The sequence below is a fragment of the Podarcis erhardii genome, assembly GCF_964252035.2.
Source record: "Podarcis erhardii genome assembly, chromosome: 11".
NCBI classification, from domain to species: domain Eukaryota; kingdom Metazoa; phylum Chordata; class Lepidosauria; order Squamata; family Lacertidae; genus Podarcis; species Podarcis erhardii.
The window spans coordinates 56127307-56148989 of record NC_138501.1 but is presented as its reverse complement, the minus strand read 5'-3'; the positions used below and the strand labels follow the sequence as shown (position 1 = coordinate 56148989).

The 21683-nt window shown below is 55.2% G+C and overlaps 1 protein-coding gene across 1 annotated transcript; it reads left to right on the top strand.

The window, feature by feature from the left end:
- The first annotated feature begins 277 nt into the window (after nt 1-277).
- RGP1 (RGP1 homolog, RAB6A GEF complex partner 1) lies at nt 278-12029 on the top strand. The gene is made up of 8 exons (XM_081881603.1): nt 278-472; nt 6855-6991; nt 7456-7539; nt 8199-8348; nt 8451-8597; nt 9957-10084; nt 10235-10412; nt 11635-12029. The coding sequence occupies exons 1-8, from the start codon at nt 357-359 to the stop codon at nt 11862-11864; spliced, it is 1170 nt and encodes a 389-aa protein (XP_081737729.1). The 5' UTR covers nt 278-356; the 3' UTR covers nt 11865-12029.
- Nucleotides 12030-21683: the final 9654 nt, after the last annotated feature.

Genomic DNA, 21683 nt, shown 5'->3' with positions numbered 1-21683 from the left:
CGGGGCGGAGCAGCCCGGAGAGCCGGCAACGGCAATGGCGTGGCGGGGGCGGAAGGAGCCGAGCGGAGCCGAGGATGCTTCGGGGGCGGGGATCGCGGGAGCGGAAAGAGCCGAGCGGAGCCGAGGATGCTTCGGGGGCGGGGATCGCGGGAGCGGAAAGAGCCGAGCTGAGCCGAGGATGCTCCGGGGGCGGGGATGGCGGGAGCGGCAAGAGCCGAGCTGAGCCGAAGGCAGGCAGGGTGGGCGGGGCCTCCGGGCGGGCGCTCCGAGGCCAGCCGAGCGGGGCCTGGGTGGGAGCCGGGCAGGTCCCCGGGGCGCTCTCCCCTCCCGGACGCCTGGGTCCCTCGCCGCCGGCCATGATCGAGGTGTCGGCGGCGCTGCTCCGCGGGGCGGTCTTCCTGGCCGGGGAGCCCCTCGAGTGCCTCGTCACGCTGCGCAACCCGCTGCCGCCCGACGCCACCTCCGCCTCCAGGTAGAGCCCGGCGGGGGGGGGAGGGGGGAGGGGGAGGAGGAGGCCGCGGGGCCGGGAAACGTCGGAACGGCGAGCGCGGGCATTTCCGCGTCGCTTCAGCCTTTTGCACGCGAAACGCGCAAAGCAACGGAGATGGGCAAGGCAGGAGCCGAAGGGCGCCTTCAACGGAGGTCCTGGGCGCAACAACAGGATGTCTAGGGGCGCAGAAAACGAAGGAACTGCAGCTAAACTATTATCTTCTTTTTTCACCTGGTCTAGTCCAGGCTTCTTCCTCAACCTCGGCCCTCCCCTTGTTTTTGGCCTACAACTCCCAGGATCCCTAGCTAGCAGGGCCAGTGGTCAGGGATGATGGGAAATGTAGTCTCAAAACATCTGGAGGGCCGGGGTTGGGGATGCCTGGGCTAGTCCTTCCCCAAGCACCGGAATTACATATAAGCTGAACAAGCTCTAGCTCAGGGCACCACTCTCTTGGGCACCCCCAAAAAAATCCAAGGAAAAAAACCTGGATGTACATTTCCAAAATATAAGATATAAAAAACAAATAGAATAAAACCTGCAAACAGCAACTGTGTTCTGTGTTGTGTAGGCTCCTAGGATGTAAGCAATGAGCCCTGCCTGCTAGCCTGCTCCCTGAAATATCACCAGTTTGCTCCTTTCTATATATAGGGTGCCGACATTCTGCATGGACTGGTTGCAAGGCAACATGTGCAAATGGCTGGAGATACCTATTAGGTCCATAAATGACCATCTAGCATATATTCAACACAAAAAACAGCAACAATTTGTTGTTGACAAAGGACAGCTGGGCATAAAAAGGGCCCCATTACCTTCAGGAGTTTAGGGCCTCATCAAACCTAAATCTGGCCCTGCCCACCCCCCTAATATTCTTAAGAGGGTCTCTTCTCCAGTCTTCGGAGAGTAGCTGGAATTGGGGAGGCAGAAAAAGGTCCCCCTCTCCTTCCACTCTGCAGTTTTGATCTGAAATCTTTGCACCCAGAGATCAGGAGCTGCTCACGCAAAATTCCCTGCTGCTCAATGCGCCTCAAACAAGGGAAGTTTTGCAGGCAGCTGCCCACCGAGGCCAAAGGGCTCCTGTTTTGTGAAGCCTTTGCTTCTTCCTGGTTGATGGGCTTCTAGCCAATGGATGAAGCCGCCTCAGTGATTGCCATTCAGGAAGGTGGATCCAGCCAATTAAGCAAAGAGAAGATGAGTGTGGAACGCCCATTATCTAGAGAAGGAACTTGTAATTTTCTGCTGGTTTTTGCTGGTGGAGAAATAGCAATGCAGTTTGGAGAGGGCTGGGACTGAGTGTAAATTCAGAAACAGAAACCAATTCAGTTCACACTCTTTTAAACTCTGAGCTTATTTCACCCCAAAGGAATTTTTTTCTGAGATTGTAAACATATAAAAAAATTCTCTGCCAGTGCAGATCAAGTCCCCTCATTGCAGGGCTGTGGCTGAGCGAGTGTGGATTACGCCAGCCTTGCAAGGAAATCCAATGTAGGTACCCCAGTTTAGGGCAGGGCATGTCCAGTGTTGCCGTGTTGGCATTTTGCGGGGAGGGGGGGTGCAGAGTTGATTGCATCAGCAGTGCCATCCATAAAGGGCTTGCTGGGGGGTGGGAGGCTCCCTGTGGGTTGAAAGAGCAACCTGGATGCTGGGCTGACTCACTGAGAAAGGGTGGATCAGAGAGGTGAGGGGTCCCCAGGGGTCCTCTAGTCCAACCCTCTGCAGGGCAAGTTTCTTAGTGGGCAGGTCTACCCGCCAGGCCTCACCACTGCTCAGCCACCACATTTTCCCGAAAGGGTAGGCCTGTCTTCTGATGCTAATTAGGAGCGTTTGTGGGGAGTGTTGACACCCCCTTGAAAGCAGGGGCTGATATCCTCCTTGGGGCTTCCCAGAAGAGGCACTGTGAGCTCTGGCTGCTTGGAGCACTGGATGCTGGACTGGACAGATCCAGTACAGGGGTCTATTTATTTAAAGGATGGGATCAGTGGGGGAGACCAGTGAGTCAAGTCAGGCCAGGCAGGGAGTTGGGGGTCTTGCTAGGCCTTGGCTCACTGACCGGATGCGCTGAGGTCCAGGGAGGCTCCTTGCCCCTCACAGCGGCTGTTTGGGAGCCGCGTGGACAACGGTTGCAGGACTCTGCGGCAGGGCTGGGGAGCAGTGGCCTTTGTGCTCTGTGGCCTCGGGGCTCTTTTCCTGAGCCTGGTGCCAGGCCTCCTCCGCAGGGTTGGCGCTGCCTCTTGTGCGAGAAGGAGGCTAAATAAATAAACATTAGAAAATTGTCCAGTAGCACCTTCGAGACCAACTAAGTTTCTTCTGGGTCTAAGCTTTCGTGTGCATGCACACTTCTTCAGATGCACACGAAAGATTATAGACAGAACAAACTTAGTTGGTCTCGAAGGTGCTGCTGGACAAATTTTCAATTTATTTTGACTGCTTCAGACCAAGATGGCTCCCTGCCGGAATGGAGAGAGGGAGGCTGTTCTGGAGGCTGGCCCAGCAGCTGATGCAATGTTTTATGTAGCAATTGAGCAGTCACAGGTGAACCTGGGAGCAGTTAAGGACTTGAGGAAGTACAGTACTGTACAGATAAGTGCTGAGAGTACACAGAGATCCATAAAGGTTTCCCTGCCCAGTGCAGAGCAGCCAAGATGCTGCTGGCCCCTCCCCCCTTCCACTGGCTGTGCCAGCCTGGGCTCCATTTTCTTGCATTGCCACAGGCCTTTGAGGTTGCCATTCTGCTTGCTCCATGCCCATGCTGCTGAGGGGGGCAGAGGGGGGCTTGCAGCCCCTCAGCACTGTGGCCGGGGCTCCCTCAGGAGGAGGGGGTCCTCTGCAGGCTTCCTTTGGGTGGCCTTCGCCCAGCCGGCCTGCCCTGGAAGATGCTGGTCTCCTCAGAAAGGAGCTCCGTGGGTGCTTGGTTGAGCCCAGCCTCTGCGTGCCAGCTGGATTGGCAGCCCTCCCCTCCTGCTTTTGGCCTCAGGCCCTGACCTGCGATGGCTGCCTTCCTTGTCACCTGCCAGATCCTGAGAGAGATGCTTCTCCACTCCGGCCAAGCCTGGTTATGCGGTGAAACTGGCTTGACCTGTTTGGGCACTTTGCTTGAGGTGCCCAAGTCCTCAGGCGGGGTATTTGTTTTTCTGCCAGCTGGCCTGTGCAGGCTGTTGATGGGCTTTGCGGTTGCCACTCCTGCATCACAGGGGGTTGGACTAAATGACCCCTGGGATCCCTCCCAACTCTGTGTCTATAAAGTCTGTGTGGTGCAGAAAGGAGGTGTCCATCAAGGGAGGGCAGCAGGTTGGGTTTGGTGCACAGTAGAATAATAACAATAATTAGCCCCCCATCTGACTGGGTTGCTCTCATGTGCTCCTGCTGGTTTTTCTCCTCCCAGTCATCTGGAGCCGGCATGAACCGGGCAGCCATCTCCTGGAGCCTGAGGGTGGGGGCAGCCAAGTGTGGGGAGGGCTGGGCCAGACCCTCTTTGCTTCTGTCAATCTCCCGGGGCGCATCCTGGCCACCCCAAAGGGAGCAGCTGTGGCAGCCAAGTGGGTCTGCCTTCCCGGGGGCAGTTCTGGCTTGGTGTGGCATTGCAAAACCCTCCTTCGGCGGCCTCTCGGGACCCCCGCCTTTCCCCCACTTCCGTTTGATGCAGAAATGGTTGTTTTATTTACGGTGTTTTTATTCTGATCTTTTGGTCAGAAAGACCTTCAGAGTGGCTAATGGCAAAGTAATTAAAAAGCAGCTCATAGCAGCAAGACAAGGACCCCCAGTGGCCATGGGGGGGGGGGTCACTGGCAGAGTGTGGAAGGGAGGAGAAGCAGACTTTTGGAGTTTCTGGTCCATGGTCTCCAATATCTGCCAGCCTCTCCTTCCACTTAGCCTGTGTGCAGCTGGGGTGCCTATGGCCAGGCCCATTTTCGGTGAGAGGCCATGGCTGGCACCCCAGGCCAGACACTCCCCGTTTCTGCCTCTGCTGGAGCCTCCTTTGTGAGGGGGGGGGGGCCTCCAGGCGCATCCCCAGGTGAGGAACCAGGTGCTGATGGTTTCAAGGCAGGCTGTGAGGTGGAATCCAACCATGGTCTCCCTGGTGGGTGACTTGTGCTGGGAGATGGACAGTGGGAAGGGGACACCCCCCCCCCGGTCCTCCTGGACCCCTCAGCGGCTGGGACCAGCTTGGCGCAGTGCCAGGGGGGCTCTGGGGCTGCCTGGTGAGCGCTGCACCCCATAGTCGCCTGGCAGAGCAATTTCGTGGCTCTCGGCTCACTATGGGTTGCCACAAGCTTCCTTCCTGTCTCCTGCGCTGCGGAACGTTTCTGTGAAAGCGCTCCCATCTTTGAGCCTCTAGGTGGAAGGAAACAGAACTGGAGGGACGTGAAAAGGAAAGAACTTTTCACCTCTTTACTGCAGCCCAGGGCTGTGTTTTCAAATCCTGGAAGACCTTTAATCTTGATAATTTTGATTGCTGGCATTCCAGGGTTTGGCAAGTTGCCCTTCTTGAAAAGGGTGCAGCTTGAATGACTTGTTTTTAATATGGCTTTATTTTCCATACAAAAATTGAGGCACACAAGTCACCCATTGCCACCTGTAGAAGCTAATTTCTGGCTCATTTAAGACCACATTGAACCTTTAATCTGAATAACGGTGCAGCTTTACAGCCAGAGAATACTCTCATTTTTATAACGAATTGTAAAGGGGACCCTTGTATGAGTTAATACTTTATTATCCCTTTGGAGCTGTCCTCTGTTTTTGTACTTATGCCCTTCTGGGCTGTGACGTTTTATGGTTTGGAGTCTTGATTCTTTGGGTTATTGGTCAAATTTGCACTTTCTTTTGTTAATAAATAGTAGAAGTCCCGGAAAGTGTTAGACAGAGGGGCTGGCGTGCCAAGTGATCTTGTCCTCCACCATCAGGAATTTTGGGAGCATTGTTTTCCAAGCATGCTTCTGGGATCATCCCCTCAAGGCTCCCCAAAAATATTCCCAGAGCCCCGCCAGGGCATATTTCCTCTCCCTCCCCCCCTCCCCCGGGCCAGCCGGTCACCTCCACTCCTGGCTTGAGCCCCATTTATTCTTGAGGGGCACCTTGTGGCCTCAGACCCTTCGTGGCCTTTGAAACCTGCCCGGGTTTGTGAGTTTTGTGGCAGCAGAAGCAGTGGTCAGGGGGTGATCTAGATAGTTAGGTTCCTCATCACAAGGTTGGTGTTGTTTTCCTACCTGGTGTGTGGTGCTGGGAAGGGAGGAAGAGGGGCTGGGGTTCCTCCAGACACCACAGGAACATGGTCTGGAGGGGTCCTCTACCCCCAAGGGGTCTGGAAAGCATGGGGTTCCAGCTTGCAAGCCTTTTTCTTTTTTTTCTTTTTTTAAAGATATTTATTAAAGTTTAACAATTACAAAAAAAAGAGAGAAAAGAAAAAAGAAGAACAGACAGTAGTAATAAAAAAGATTACAATACTTCAAAAATAAAGGAAAATACAGCTAAACAGTAACATTTAAAAACAATAACATCCAGTATTTTCATATATTTATCTTTCATTTACTTATTTCCATGACTTCCTCGCGCCTCCCTTTTTGTATTCTTAATTCATAATTGTTTCAGCAAGTCCTTTCCCTCTTTCTCAGATTTTGTTCTATAATTTATCTTAACGCAATTTAGCCTTAAATTTTACACTTTAACCCATTAACAATCCATTTTAACATAATTCTTTATAACCTTTCTGCTAAGACCATGTAAGTTCATTCCAGCATCTTTCTAACATTCATTAATTTTACAATTTTTTTTAAATATACTCTAAATTTTTTCCAATCTTCTTCCATCGACTCTTCTCCCTGGTCTCGGATTCTGCCAGTCATTTCCACCACCAGCTTGCAAGCCTTTTTCAGGTGCCAGAGCATGCAGCTTCGCCACTGAGAGCAGGTGGCCCCTTTCTGGAAAATCTGAAAGCACTGATGGGACGGAATGGGGGAAACACACACGCACCCCTGAGCTGGGACGTCTTTCAGGCTGCGTTTGCCCTCTCTCATCACGGAGGAGAGGGCCATCGATGTCTCCTAGTCAGAACGGCTGTGCGCTGCCTCTCTTGTTAGAGGCAGCAACCTTTCTGAATCCCAGATGCTGGAAACCAAATCGTAGACTCCTGGAATCGTAGAGTAGAAAGGGCCCCCCGAGGGCCATCTAGTCCAGCCCCCTGCTCAAGCATCCAGGAGGGGAGGGAGTTTCTGTTCTGCTCCAATCTTCTTTGTGGGTTTCCCATCCTAGGCACCTGGCTGGACTGGGTGGGCCTGATCCAGCTGCAGGCTCTCCTCACGTTCATGGGCCTTCTTTCCCTGGGTCTCTGCTCCGTCTTCCTCACGGCCTGCCCCCCCTCTCCTCCCCCCAGTGAAATGCTGGCCTGGGCCAGCGCTCAGATCCACTGCCAGTTCCACGCCAGCGAGAGCCGGGTGGCTCTGCCCCCTTCGGAAGACAGCCGGCACGACGTCCAGGCCGAGAACGAGACGGTTTTTGTCCCCAACAGAGGTGAGCCTGAGCTCCTTCCAGAGAGCTTCCTTCCTTGGCCTGGAAGAGGGGCAGGGCAGGGAGTGTCACTTGGGGGCCGGTGGCAAGGTAGGAGAAGGCAGGAGAGCCTGCCAGGGTGGCAGGGGGACGACGGGTAGTCCTGGCCGTGAGTCTGTGCCCATGGCCCCTTTTGAGCCAGTGTGGTGTGGTGGTTCAGAGCGGTGGACTCGTAATCTGGGGAACCGGGTTCGATTCCCAGCTCCTCCACATGCAGCTGCTGGGTGACCTTGGGCCAGTCACACTTCTCTGAAGTCTCTCAGCCCCACTCACCTCACAGAGTGTTTGTTGTGGGGGAGGAAGGGAAAGGAGAATGTGAGCCGCTTTGAGACTCCTTTGGGTAGTGATAAAGTGGGATATCAAATCCAAACTCCTCCTCCTCCTCTTCTTCTTCTTCTTCTTCTTCTTCTTCTTCTTTTGCCTTGCAGGGGAGCGGGGCCACTGCATCCTGTCCACCCCCCCAAAGATCCTCTTCTGTGACTTGCGACTGGATCCAGGAGAGTCCAAAACCTGTGCGTAGCCCCTTCTCACCCGTCTGCCTCCCCCCCCCCACCCTAGGGGAGGGGTGCTGGGGAGCCCCAAGGCTTGGCTGGCGGAGGCGAGGGATGACCTCTCTTGTGGGGAAGGGCTCTGGGCTCCCCACACACCAGCCCCACTTTCCCACTTCCATTGCCGCCCAGAGATGATCTGGAAGGGCAAGCCAGGCAGTGGGGCTGAGAGCCCTGGGGGGAGGCCAGGGCAGCCCCAGCCCCACCTGAACCTGCATGGTGTCACTGGCTTTGCTGCCCCAGCCTGCCTGCTGCCCCTCAAAGCAAAACCCAGCCTCTGCTGGTTGAGAGTCTCTAAAAAGGCGGGGAAGGGGCATGTGGAAGACGCCCCCCAGCTTGCTCAGATCTGCCCCCCACTTTTCAGGCCGAGGGTGTTGGGGGGCTTGCTCAAGGATCCTGGGGGACATGGATGCAGCAAGGGCCCTGCGCTGTGGACTGGGCCCTTTTGGAGTAAGAATAAGAGTTGAAAGGGACCCCATGGGTCATCCATCCCACCCCGCTACAGCGCAAGGCTTTTTCATTTGCTCTGCTTCTACTCCTCCTGGCTGCCCTTTCCCACCCAGCCATGGGAGGCGAAGCCCTTGGCGGTGAGACCCACGGCTCACGGCCCCCCCTTTCCCCAGACTCGTACTGCGAGACGCTGCCGGTGGACGGCCCCCCCTCCTTCCGGGGGCAGGCAGTCAAGTATGTCTACAAGCTGACCATCGGCTGCCAGAGGGTCAACTCGCCCATCAAGCTCCTTCGCGTCCCCTTCCGTGTGCTGGTGCTGCATGGTAAGGCCGGGGGGGGGGGCGGTCCCTGTGCAGACCGGATGGGGGGGAGGACATCTTGACCCCCCCCCGGCAAAACAGCTCATGCTGCCTCTCCCTCCGCAGGACTGAAGGACTACCAGTGCCCCCAGGATGAGGCCGTGGCCCCCTCCAACCCCTTCCTGGAGGAGGAGGAGGGGGCCAAGAAGGATTCGCGGCTGGCCGACTTGGCCACCGAGCTGCTGATGGCGGCCACCTCCAGAAGGAGCCTCCGTAAGTCGCCTCAACACCCCCCCCCCCCAGGTCACTGGCTCTCCTGCCCCACTGCCCTGTGAGAGAAAGCCATTTGTCAAAAAAAGAAATATAGGAAGAGCGGCATGAATAAACTCAATTAGACGTGGTAATTTAAGGGTCTCCCCGAATGAGGGAATGACCCTGTTCAAGGATCCTGTTGACGGAGTTGGATCCATGCTCAGCATCTTTGAAGATCTATCTGCTTGCTTCAAAGCCCAAAGAGAAAATGAGCAGAGCCTCTTCCAAGCTCAATACAATGGAATAAAATCTCTCCTGCCCTGAAAATAGAGTTGAGAAATGGTAAAAAAGAAAGAAAGAAAAGCTATTTGCCATGTGACCAGGGTGGAGTTGAATGAAATCATATCAATTTAAATCAAATTGATTTCAATCATGATTTCAATCACTAGTCAGGAAGACGTGGTTTCAATCCTTTCTTTACAGAAAGACTCATTCCTGCTGGTACAATCATAATATTTACAACCAGATGAAGGTTTCCTTTTCAGAATAATAAGTTTTCAGAGTAGTTTTTACAGTTATATAAAAAGTTACTGATTAGGTTATACTGTTAGAAATACCTAGACAGATAATTATGAAATTATTGTGAGGTTTAATAAGTTAACTGATTATAATTGGACAACTTTCCTGCTGTACTTTATTGGAAGGAGCAAAATAATAATTTCCTTAATAACAATTTATTTAACTAAAACAATAACATTATAGCATATGTATCCATGTTTGTTAACTGATGTGGTTAAACAATTTTTAAAAAAAACTTAGAGTGAGTTTTAGCACACATGAAAAACTTAAAACAAATCCTTATTTCCTGAGGAATAGCTTTTGGATTATAATATAACTTAAATAGAAAGCTATATTTAGAAAGACTTTTCCTCAGAAAGCATTTTACAGTATTTTAAAAATCCAATTTAAATTTTTTAAAAATCCAATTTAAATTATTATTTTTTAAATCATTGATTTTTATCCACCCTGCATGTGACTCCTGGAACTTAGGTTATGGGCACAAAAAGAGAAAGTCTAGTCGGCAGGTTGCCCTTATTACAAGGGAGGCTTGGAAAGTTCTTCCTGATACTTCGCTGGAATCTCCTTTGCACCTTGCATCCTTTGGTCTGGGCCTCCCCTTTGGAGCAGCAGAAAAGGAGCCGGCTCCTTCTTCCGTGTGGCTTAAGGTGCCCATCGTGCCACGGGGCACAGTGCCTCATTCAGCCACCGCACAAGAGGCTGGTTTTCACTGGGCGGGGGGAGCGCAGCCCTGTTCAATTCCAGGTGGGGGCACACCTTTTTCTCTCCCCCCCCCGACTAAGTCCCCCCCTTTGCTCCCAGACTTGTACAACATCAGCAATTCCCGCGGCAAAGTGGGCACCTTCTGCATCTTCAAGGCCGTCTACAAGATTGGCGAAGACATTGTGGGCACCTTCAACTTCTCGGAAGGGGACATCCCGTGCCTGCAGGTGAGGCCCGGGGGGGGGGGTTCCCTCCAGGACGCTCTGTGGAAGGAGCGGGGTAGGCACAATGGGGGGTGGGCGAGTCGAGGGTGTGGGGGGATGCCAGTCGGGAGCTCACCCGGCCTCTGGGCTTGCCCTCTGCTCTCTGGCTGCTAGTACCTGGTGAGCCTGCAGACGGAGGAGCGGATCCAGGAGGCTTTCCAGCACCGGCGCGGGCAGCCCGTCTCCTACAGCACCCATGCCCGCCACCAGGAGTCCTGCCTGCACACCTCGCGCACCAGCTTCAGCTTGCCCATCCCGCTCAGCTCTGCCCCGGGGTTCAGCACCAACATTGGTGAGTCCTTCCAGTTCCCGGGAGGGAGGGAGGGGCCGGGTAGCTTCCGGGGGGTGGGGGCGCGATTGCTTTGCAGGCAGAAGGGGCATGGGTGGGTCAACCTTTTGCACCAAACTGCCGAGAGCTGCTGCCAGTCAGTGCCCAGTGGGCAAAGTTGGGCAGGCCAGTATGCCAGCTCTGAGGCTGGTTCCTGTTTCCCTAAGCCAGAGGGAGCTGCTACTGGAAGCGCCTCTTTAACCCCCTCCCTGTACCAGCCACAAGCTGGCACTCTCCTGGCACCCCTGAACTGCAGAGAGCTGCTGCCAGTCAGTGCCCAGTGGGCAAAGCTGGGCAGGCCAGTACGCCAGCTCTGAGGCTGGTGCCTGTGTCCCTAAGCCAGAGGGAGCTGCTACTGGAAGCCCCTCTTTAACCCCCTCCCTGTACCAGCCACAAGCTGGCACTCTCCTGGCACCCCTGAACTGCAGAGAGCTGCTGCCAGTCAGTGCCCAGTGGGCAAAGCTGGGCAGGCCAGTATGCCAGCTCTGAGGCTGGTTCCTGTGCCCCTAAGCCAGAGGGGGCTGCTGCTGGAAGCGCCTCTTTAACCCCCTCCCTGTACCAGCCACAAGCTGGCACTCTCCTGGCACCCCTGAACTGCAGAGAGCTGCTGCCAGTCAGTGCCCAGTGGGCAAAGCTGGGCAGGCCAGTATGCCAGCTCTGAGGCTGGTTCCTGTGTCCCTAAGCCAGAGGGAGCTGCTACTGGAAGCCCCTCTTTAACCCCCTCCCTGTACCAGCCACAAGCTGGCACTCTCCTGGCACCCCTGAATTGCAGAGAGCTGCTGCCAGTCGGTGCCCAGTGGGCAAAGCTGGGCAGGCCAGTACGCCAGCTCTGAGGCTAGTTCCTTTGCCCCTAAACCAGGCCACCTACAAAAGAGTCACAAAATGGGAGCTGCTGCTGGAAGCACCTCTTTGACGACCCCCCCCCCGACCAGCCACAAGCTGGTATTCTCTTGGAACCCCTGACCCATGGGCACCCCCCTCCTCTCTGCCCCTTGGCTGGCTCTCACCCACTGACAGAGGGAGCCCCCCAGGTGTGTTCTCCCTTCCCTTGGTTTGAACAGAAGGGGGTCCTTGCTGGCCCCAAACCCCTCCCTGCTGCTGTGGGGTGGGGGATGAGTGGGGGGGGGCTGTTCTTCAGCAGGAGCAGCCCAGAGCGCCTCTGTTGATGGCACCCCCCTCTTTGCAGTGTCCCTGAAGTGGCGCCTGCACTTTGAGTTTGTGACGTCCCGCGAGGCGTCGCAGCGGCAGGCCCCCCCGGAGGGCCCCCCCTCGGAAGAAGCCTCCCGGTGGTCGGGGGTGGAGCAGATGGACGTGGACACCTTCAGCTGGGACCTGCCCATCAAGGTCTTGCCCACCAACCCGCTCCTGGCCTCCTCCGTCTCCCAGGTCCCTGGCGCCAACTCCCTCACCATCTGAGGGCTCCTCTGCATGGCTGAGTGTCCTGTTCCTCTGTGTGGCCTCAGAGAGGCATGATCCTGATTGGGGGGGCTTTGGCTGGAAGGTCTGGGGTGCAAGCAGGGGGGGGCTCTTCAGCTGGGCTCCCTCCCTCTCCCTGCCCCACTCCCCGTCTGGCGTGTGAATTTCTCCAGGCTCTTCCTCCCCAGCCGGGCCTTGGCCCCCCCTCGGCTGCCGGGCTGCTGCTCAGGGGCCTGGCCTGACCCCCAGCCGGGCTCCAGGTTGTTCACGCAGGGCAGCCTCGGCCTGCCTTTCTGCACCAGCGAGATCTTGCAGGCCCGGGAGTCGTAGCGCGCTTCGCACCAGGCGGGGAAGTCGACCGGAGGCTGCATCCTGCGAGGAGGAGGGGGCAATAAGAACATGGGGAGAGGCTGCCGGATCAGGCCCATCCAGTCCAGTGGCTCTTGAGCTTCTCAGAGCAAAAGCACCCCCCCAGCCTACTCCCCCCCCAGTGGCACTGTGGGCCTGATCCAGGCTCCCTGCAGCTACTGGGTGCTGAGGAGGCCCCAATCCTCCTGCTTTCAGCCATGCTGCTCCCCTCCTTGGGGTGGTTGATGTGGGTGGGGGGGACTCTGGGCCCCACAATGCCCTGTGGCAGATTTATAGGGTGTGGCTGGGCCCTGGGGGGGGGCGCGACTTGGCAGGGTGCGAGGAGAAGGAGGCATCTCTCCCAGACACCCGACTGCCTCTCGGCTTGATCCTGCCATCCCTGCAAGGAGCTGAGCTGGGGCTGTGAAGGGGGCCATGGGGCTGGCGCTGTTCCTCCAGTGAGACCAGCGGGAGAGGATTCAAACTCGGCCCTCCCTGGCCCTCTAAGCGGCTGGGCCAGGCGGGTCCCCTCCCCACTCAGAAACGGGGGTCAGACTTCACCCCTCCTTGGGCAGGTGAGCCCCTCAAAGAAGTGTAGAGTTGGGAGGGACCACGAGGGCCGTCCAGTCCAACCCCTTTCAGTGCAGAATTTCTTTTGCCCATCGTGGGGCAAATCTTTCGCCCCACGTTGAAGAGTCTCATGTGCTGCTAGACTCTGCATTTCCTCACATCCTGGGCTCAAATCTGCTCAGACAGCATCACCGGGTCCCAATCCCTGACTTTTGCTCGCCTCTCCCTACTCTTTCCTGTGTCCCAGAAACGACCCCTTTGCCCAGCCTTGGCCCCGGGTGCCGCGATGCCAGCAGAGCCTGGAGCAAGGATGCCTCAGGGGCCAGGACGCCATTTTCACCCTTGGGTGGCCTCTTCCAGGTGCCACACCTGCCCGGGCCCCTTCCAGGTGTGGCGCCCTCTGGGAGCTGCTACTTGGGAGGGGGGTCTCCTTGCGTGCCCCCTCCCTGCTCATGGCAGCCCACATGCACCCCCCTGGCCCAACTCACATGTCGCAGCAGCCCACGCCGAGGGGGTCCAGGCAGAAGCACTTGGAGCAGTTGGCATCCTGCCAGGACTCTCCGGGGCCAAAGTGCTTCTCCTTGTAGAGGCAGGGGGCTGGAAGGAAGGAGGGAGGGAGGGCGGTCAGGGAGGAGGGCTGGCGCCGGATCTGGCCCTCGGCTCTGCCGGCTGTGTTCTCAGCCACATCCCGGCCAAGCGGGGAGCCCTGGGTGCTCTTGGGCCACCGCCAGTCTCCTCCTGCCTCTCTAGAATCAGGCTTGTAGGGTGGCAAGGGAAACCCAGGGATCATCCAGCCCAACCCTCTCGGCTGAAGGAACCCTGACCTCTGCTTAGAAACCTCCACGGAAGGAGAGTCCGCCATCCTCCAGGGGAGCCCCTTCTGTGGTTGAATCACTCTTACTGTCACAAGGGTCTTCCTAAGGTCAAGTCTGAATCTGCTCCTTTGCCATGGGAAGATTTATTTATTTTTAAAAAATATATTTTTAATTAAATTTTGCAGTTTTATATTCATCACTGTAACATTGTTCACAAAAAGAAAAGACAACATTCCCAGATACAACCCCCCCCCAACTTCCCTCAACTTCCTCTTCTGGTTTCTTGCATATTTACTTCTTCTACTTGCTTAATTTTCTTTTAATATAGCTTTCTTAAAATAAAAATAAAATGTTACTATATTCTTATCATTATTATACCTTGACTGTTCTCTAATTGCCTCTAGATTCTTTCAATTATTACCATACATTCTCTACCTTGATTTTGTTGATTGTAAGTGCTTCCTACTCAAACCCTGCTAGTCAGTCCACTTCTTTGCAATATTTCTGTACATTTGAAGATTTGTGCTAGCCTTGGGTAGCCTCAAGGCTGCGTAGCCCAAGGGCGCCTGGTAGCCGTTCCTGATCTTCCAGTCTCTCAAGGCCAGTCACATGGAGCAAGATTGTTTTCTCCTGTGCTAGATGGTAGGACTCGAACCCAAGTTACCAGAAAGGAGATTCTGACTCAACATCAGGGGAAACTTTCTGGTGGCAAGAGCTGTTTGATAGTGGAACAGAGGGGGGACTCTCCTTCCTTGGAGGTTTTTGAGCAGAGCTGCCACAGCTCTGCCACAGACGATTTCGTTGAGATTCCTGCACTACAGAGGGGTTGGACTGGATGACCTTTGGGGTCACTCCAACTCCACAATTCTCTGTTGTCCCTCCCCTTGGCCCCCCACCTGTTTCCCCCACGGCTGCCTCACCTTGCGCATGGAAGTAGCAAAGGGCCCTTGCTCCTGGCAGCTGGAGCAGGAGCGCGAGGAGCAGGCAGCCCCTCAGGGGGGCCCAGAATGCTGCCGCTGCCCCCAGCCTCGCCTTTGCAGCCATCGTGGGGCTTCCCGTGGGTCTCTGGGTTCTGGGGGAGGCTGCTTCTCCTCTTGCCTCGGTCTCCCTGCGGAATGTCTGCCCCACAGGTGCTTATAAAGGGGAGCTTTATGGGCCTGGCCTCCGGCTGACTCTCCCTGGCAAAGTGGCAAAGCTCATTTCCTGGTCGGAGGCACGAAAACAAGAGGTGGGACGGGGTTTTTTAACAAGCTGCGAAAAGCTGATTCATGCCCTCCGGGAAGGCCTCCAGTTGGGAGCCCCAGAGGGGGTGCCCTGCGGGGCATCGAGGTAACACTCCTGCGACCCCTCCACCCCCGGGGGCAGAAGCCAGCCAGGCCACCCTCCTCCTGGCGGGGACGTAAGGAGAGCCTGCAGCTGGATCAGGGCCATTGCCCACCTCACCCAGCATCCTCTTCTCCCAGTGGCCAACCAGATGCCCATCGTGGGAAGACCACCAGCAGGATTCATGCGCAAGAGCCACGCTCCCCCCTCCTGCCATTTGCAGCAGCCTCGCTTCCTCCTCTGAGCCCCCTGCGCATGGGATGCAGATGCGCACAGCTGCACATCACCTCTGAGGAAGCCAGCGCCCACGGACACAGGGGGGCATGAATCTTGGGCCAGGCGTTGGGCTGGTTAACGTTCTGCAGCCTTTGAAATGTGCATGGGAGGGAGGACATCGGCCCGTATTGCTTATGTTTTATTACGTATCTTGTGTTTTCATTTTGTATTTTTAGTTGTGAACTGCCCTGTGATCTGATGGTGGTATACAAATTTACTAAATAAAGTAATAGTAGGTTTTTGGAGGGACAGCGCATGGAATCCAGCCCAGAACCAAACTGAGGGCCAGCAAAGGACTCTCAATGCTGCCCCCATTAATAGCCACCACAGTTGGCACTGGCAGATGTTTGGTTCCTGAAGAATCTCGTGTCTGCTTCCCTTCTATCCTAATGACAATAATTGGCGGCTCATTCCTGTTCCTTTTGAGAAGTAAGAGCCATTTGACAGTGGAACAGACTCCCTCTGGAGGTGGGGGCCTCTCCTTCCTTGAAGGTCTTTAAGCAGAGTCTAGAAGGCCATCTGTCAGGGATGCCTGAGCTGTGATTCCTGCATTGCAGGGGGTTGGATTAGATGGCCTTTGGCGGTCCCTTCCAACACAATGTTTTTACAGTCAGAATTTCTTGGCTGTGCCCTTTTGGCGGGGTGCCGTGTGGCAACTCTGTTGGGGTTCCTCTTGGCTCCTCTCTTCCCACCCTCTCCCTGCCTGGCTGCCCTCTCCTCGCTTGGCACCTTGCCTGCCCCCCTCCTCCCTATCTCTCTGCCCCATAGCATCACCCAGGCCCCTCCTGGACCCCTTTTTCCACTGCACATCCCAGTGGCCAAGCCTCTGCCACAGCAATGGCAGCAAGAGGGTGGGGCAACCCCCCCATAGGGAATTTAATGCCAGAGGACGAGGTGGGCTTCCCTACCCTATAGCACTATTGCAGAAGGACTTGGGGGCCGCCCCTCTCTGGCATGTCTGAGCTGCTGGGAGAAAGAGAGGCAGTGGGGGGAGTCTCCCCCCAGCTCTCTTGCAGCCCCATCTGTCCCATGTGCCACTCTCTGATCTCTGCAGGCAGCCTTTGAAAAAGGCAAGGGCCCTGGGTGGGCATCCTGGCACCCACCAAGGGGAGAGGGTTCAGCGCCCTGGGCAAGGGGGCATCGCAGCTCCCAGCAGGAGGGCAAACCTCTGTTCGACCCCCAGGGCCAAGCTGGCAGCTGCCGCGCAGGAAGCAAACAGGATGCAGGATTCCGGCTGGCAGCGGGCACTGCCAGGAGATCCCCATGCCAAGGCAGTGCTGCCAGTGCTGTTTTAGGCATGGAAGGGGCTTGGCTCCGGAGCCCAACATCTGGGGGTGTTTTCTCTGCAAACACCAGCAGCTTCCAAGAACCGCTCGCTTTGGGGCTGGGCTGGGCGGCTTCCAAGGGCCCACCTGGGCCAAGAGCAAAGTCCCAAGACTCTGCCCCCAGGCCAGGGGGGGGGAGGCCGGCCTCCCTGGGTGCCCTTCTCCTCGCCCCAACAGCTGGGAGGAGCAGCAGCTCCCTGGGGAGTCAGCTGGGCCAGGCTCCCTCCTTCCCAGGAGCACCAATCTCTTGCTGGCCTGGCCTGGACCTCCTGCAGCCATTGGGACCCAGAGGCTGGGAGCAGCTGGAGAAGGAGGCCTTTGCTGGCCTGGAGGGGCACCATTGCAATGAGCTGCCCATTGGCTGCTTTGTGTGAGGGAAGGGCGGGGGGCAGCTCTGCCTGGGGCAGCGAGTTGGGGGGAGGTGGTCCCAGCAGCTGAGTGGGAGCCTGCCAGGTGAGAGGAAGCATCCCTGAGCAAATGAGAAAGATGGAAAGGGCGGTGGAAGTTGCATGGCTTTGAGATGTGCAAGGTGGCCTCTGCAAAGTGGGTTCCAGCTCCGCCAAGGGGGGCCGGAAGGGAGCAGGCAAGCGCCATGCGGCTCCCAAGGCGACCACAGAGACTGAGGCCACGAAGACTTTTCTGACTGTCCCCTGAGGCTGCTGCCTTTGGGCTCCCTGAGAGGCAGTGTGGGGTGAGGAGTCCGGCTTGGCAAACTCTTGAGAGGCAATGGGGGAGTCTCATGAGACAACAAGAACACAGGAAGAGCTTGGTTGCTGGATCAGGCCAAAGGGTCCCCATCCCGTCCTGCACCCCAGTCTCACAGTGGCCACTCACATGCCTCTTCTGAGAAGTCCTCAGGCCAGACCGGAGGGCCAGCTATGCCCCCTCATCCTGCGGTTTCCAGCAGCCCCTGAGATTCCAACACTGCCGGCCTCAGAGCTACCAGCCGCCTAAAGGCCTCCCATGTTGCACCCCTTTTCAAAGCCTAGGGGGACAGGTTCTGGTCATTTTGGGGTGCCTGATATGCCTTCTGGTCAAACTGGCCACCAGAGTCAAAAGTGGATTGGTAGGATTTTTTTTTTTTAAAAAAAATGTTTGTATTTAATATGTGAAGAACCAGCAAACAAATTTAACAAGATATAACTTGACGGTTGTTCCATCAATGTTGAGAATGTTCCCAGTGAGTTCCAAAGGAGCCTTAAGATGTCTAGCATAATGAAGCATTACAATTTCACAAGTGTTGGTGCTGACCTTTACAGCCCTAAAAGGCTTGGGTCCAGTAGACCTGAAGGAGTGTCTCCACCCCCACCGTTCTGTCCGGACACTGAGGTCAGTGCCGAGGGCCTTCTTGGTGGTGGCGCCCGCCCTGTGGAACGCCGTCCCATCAGATGTCAAGGAAATAAAGAACTACACAATTTGGGGGAGACATCTGAAGGCAGCCCTGTACGGGGAGGTTTTTAATTTTAATTATGCTTTTATATTTGTTGGAAGCCATCCACAGTGGCTGTGGCAAGCCAGTCAGATGGGCGGCATATAAATTATTACTGTTACTGTTATTGTTATCCAATAGCCCTCTCCTCTATGAATGTGTCCCATCTTCTGTTGAACCGCGACAAAGTCATCTAGGTTGGTTCCTCCTGCATAAGGGGGTGATGATGATGATAATGATAATGATAATAATAATAATAATAATAATAATAATAATAATAATAATATACCACCCTTCATCCATAGTAACAAAACAAAAAACCCAATATCAACCCCCCAATTCTAAAAGGCCATAGAATTCCCTGGTCTAACTATTTCTCCTCTGCCTGAGATGCCTCCCTGTGCTTTGCAGAGCAGCCTGGCACCCATGCCCATTCCCTTTCCGCTCCCTGCGACCCTCTGCTTGGAAGCCGGTCCTCTGCCAGGGCTGTGCCCTCCTTGCCCCTCTGGCCAGGGCCTTTGCCCTCTTCCAGAGAACGGTGGGACGTGACAGGAAAGACCCCGGGAGTTCAGGGCCAGGGGCTCTGGCACCAGCTGCCCAGGCAGGAAAATAGCCGCCTCCGCGTGTCAGGAGGGGCGAGCGGTTGGCACCCCATAAATCCTCTCCGGCAGGTGCTTTGCAGGCTCTGTGAGGAAATGAGTGCATGGTGGTGCTTCCTGTGTGGTGACTCAGAAAGAGTCCCGGGAGAGCGCCTCTCCTTCCCGGCCGGGGAGGGGGCTCCAGGAAAGTGCCACTCACCTGGCAGAGGGGGGTGCCCCTGGGAAGTGGGGGGGGTATTATTACTAGAGCAGTCAAGTACAACCTTTTCCTGTTACCTGGAATGGACACCCAGGGGAAGGTGACGACTCTGGAGCGTCCTCCTCTTGTGTGTGACCAGGTCGATGGGCATGACCCTGGCTGACCAGATCAAAGGGCTGCCCACGCAACCAACTCTGCGGCTCTCCTGGCTCTTAGCCAGCGCCTAGGATGGAGCCCACAAGCAGAAAGTCTGAGATGTAGCTCACACAAGATAAAGCCTGCCTTCAGATTCCTGCTGTGAACTGAATGTGAATAAAACTCTATTCTTCCTTTTAAAGAAGGCTGTGTTGTTCTGTTATTAAGAGGAAAATAAAAGGGGAAACCTACAAGGAACAAGCCAGACTGGATTGCTTAATTAAAGGATTCTAATGAATCATCAACTTGGTTCCAATACGTTTACAATATTACAATAATCTTTATTCTCAGGCGGCTAGTCCTAGTCTTTATAACCCTGGACCTTCTTCCAGAAGGCAGAAGCTGAAAGAGATCATTTCCAGGGTGCGCACTATCCTGCGCTATCTCTGCAGCTTTCTTATGACACCTGGAAGCATAGATTTGATCCAAGGTGGGAAGAGGGCACCCGATTATTCTCTCCGCAGTCTTTACAACCCCGGACAGCATTGTTTTCCCCCTGACACACAGACCATCAGTTAATGCACTCTCCACAGTACAATGGTAAAATGCCATCAACAGGTCCTTTGAGAGATTGCAAAGGGAATGTGCTCTGCTGTTTATCCACTAGAGTGAGGGATCTAGTGGATCATTATCCGCTAGAGTGAGGGATCATATCAAGGCAATATCTCCTCTCCTAACATTCCCACAGGAAGGAGCGGAGGGGTGCTTTGGGTTCAGCAGCAAGAGCACCCCCACCTGGAGAGAGGGAGCCTGGCAGGGGAGAGGACCCCAGCACAGCCTCACCGGGGTCCTTTCCAGCAACCCCCGCAAGGCTTAATTTCAAACATGCGTGCTTGACCCTCCAAGTCGCAGCCTCTGGCCTAACTTTAAAGAGACACCCTGAGCAGATGCCATTTCTAGGTGTGCCCCTGAGATACCTGTGGGGCTTCCCGCCCCCCTCCAGTCCTAGCAAGGCAATGTGCCCACCCCCTTCTCTCTGGGAAGGAGCCCCCCCTCCAGAATAGAGCACCTGCAGAAGGCCCAGGTTCCATCCCTGAAGGCACCTCCGGGGGGGGGGGATGGTGAGGCTGGAGAGTCATTGCTGCCGGTCAGTGTAGACAATACTGGGCTCAGTGGACCAGGGGTCTGAGTAAGGCCCCTTCTTACCTGTGCATCTGCCTGCCTGTGTGGAGGGAGGCAGGTGGGGAGTGTTCCTGAAGAGGGCAGCAACTTGTCCTACCTGCAGAGCATCCCGTGGGAGGGCTCTGAGCAGCCCCCTGCCAAACAGCTTCTTTGGAGTTGGGGGGCATGAATAGCTCAGCTTGGTTTGGGAGGGGGCCCCAGTTCAAACCTGCTCTCTTGGGGCTGGGGGAGCAGTGTGCTCCAGCCCCTCTTCCTCCCCCCCCCCATCTCCCAGTCCCTGATATTTTTCCTGGCACAGATATTGAGAAGCGGAAGGGGCTCCCGCAGGCTGGCCCAAAACCCCCAGAGAAGAATGTTCCAGAAACTCCAGGAAACATCTGGCCTGGTGGGTGGTGTTGATGCATCACAGCTAACCTGGAGCCCACGCACTCCTGCGCATTCTGCTGAAGCAGATTTCCACTGACTGCTCGGTGGTGCTCTGGTATTTTTCAGGTCTTACCCCTGAGAGGGAGGGTGGTTTGAAGCGCAGAGAGTGCTGAATCTGCAAAACGGATCCTTTGCATCCCCTGGCAGCTGCTCCCTCCTCCTCCTCACAGAATCATAAATTTGGAAGGGACCCAAGAGGCCATCTAGTCCAACCCCCTGCAGTGCAGGAATCTCAACTCAAGGAATCTCAACTCAATCTCCTGCTGCTGCCCTTTGCCTCTAGCTCAGCCTTTCTCAACCTGTGGGTCCCCAGATGTTGTTGAACTACAATTCCCATCACCCCTGGCTAGCTGATCTAGGAGGAACAGAAGGTGCAGGCTGAGATTGTAGGAATCATGAAGCCCGTGGCTGGCTTTGATCCAAAGTCTCCCTTGGACTCACCAAGTGGCAGGAGGCCCAGTGAGGGCTAAGCGAGGGACTTGGTTTGGGAGAGGAGAAGTGGAGGACTTCTAGAGCAGAATTCTAGAATTGTAGAGTGGGAAGGAATCCCAAGCATCATCTAGTCCAATGCAATGCTACGCCCATGCGCCTGGCTGGGTGGAGCCCCACTCCCCCCATGCAGGAGGGAGGAGAGGAACCCAGAACATTGGTGTGCAAGCTCTTATATAGACTTTTGAAACTGCCCACCCTGTAGCTCAAGACCACCCCCAAAACACCATACATACATCACAGTAGGAGGTTGTCCCCAGCGGAAATTTGAGAGAGTTGCTTCTCTCCTGTCTGCCAGGATACCCGAGAAGGCCTTGTCTGATTGCCTTTTCTGGGTAGCCTGGCCATTCCTTCGAGGTGGTAAATCCTTAGTTCCTGAATCTCTTTATTCATATTGAGAGTGTGCTCAGCTTAACAGATACTTGCCAGACTGTGTTTCCAGGGAGGTGTGAGCAGCCCCTACAGTCCAAAGACCACAGGAAAGCTTTCCCCTTTTCCTTCCTCCTTGCAGAGAAATATTTGAGGTCCGTTTGGGAGTCAAAATGGCTTCAGGATTGTTCTCCTGTACTATTTCAGACACGTGGTTTATATACTTATGTATGTACGTGTTTGCCTTGTACATTTATGAACATTTATGTTTTATATATAAGACCTTCGAATTCCTTTATCGGAGTCCAACGCACCCGAAAGAGCAGATGGTGCT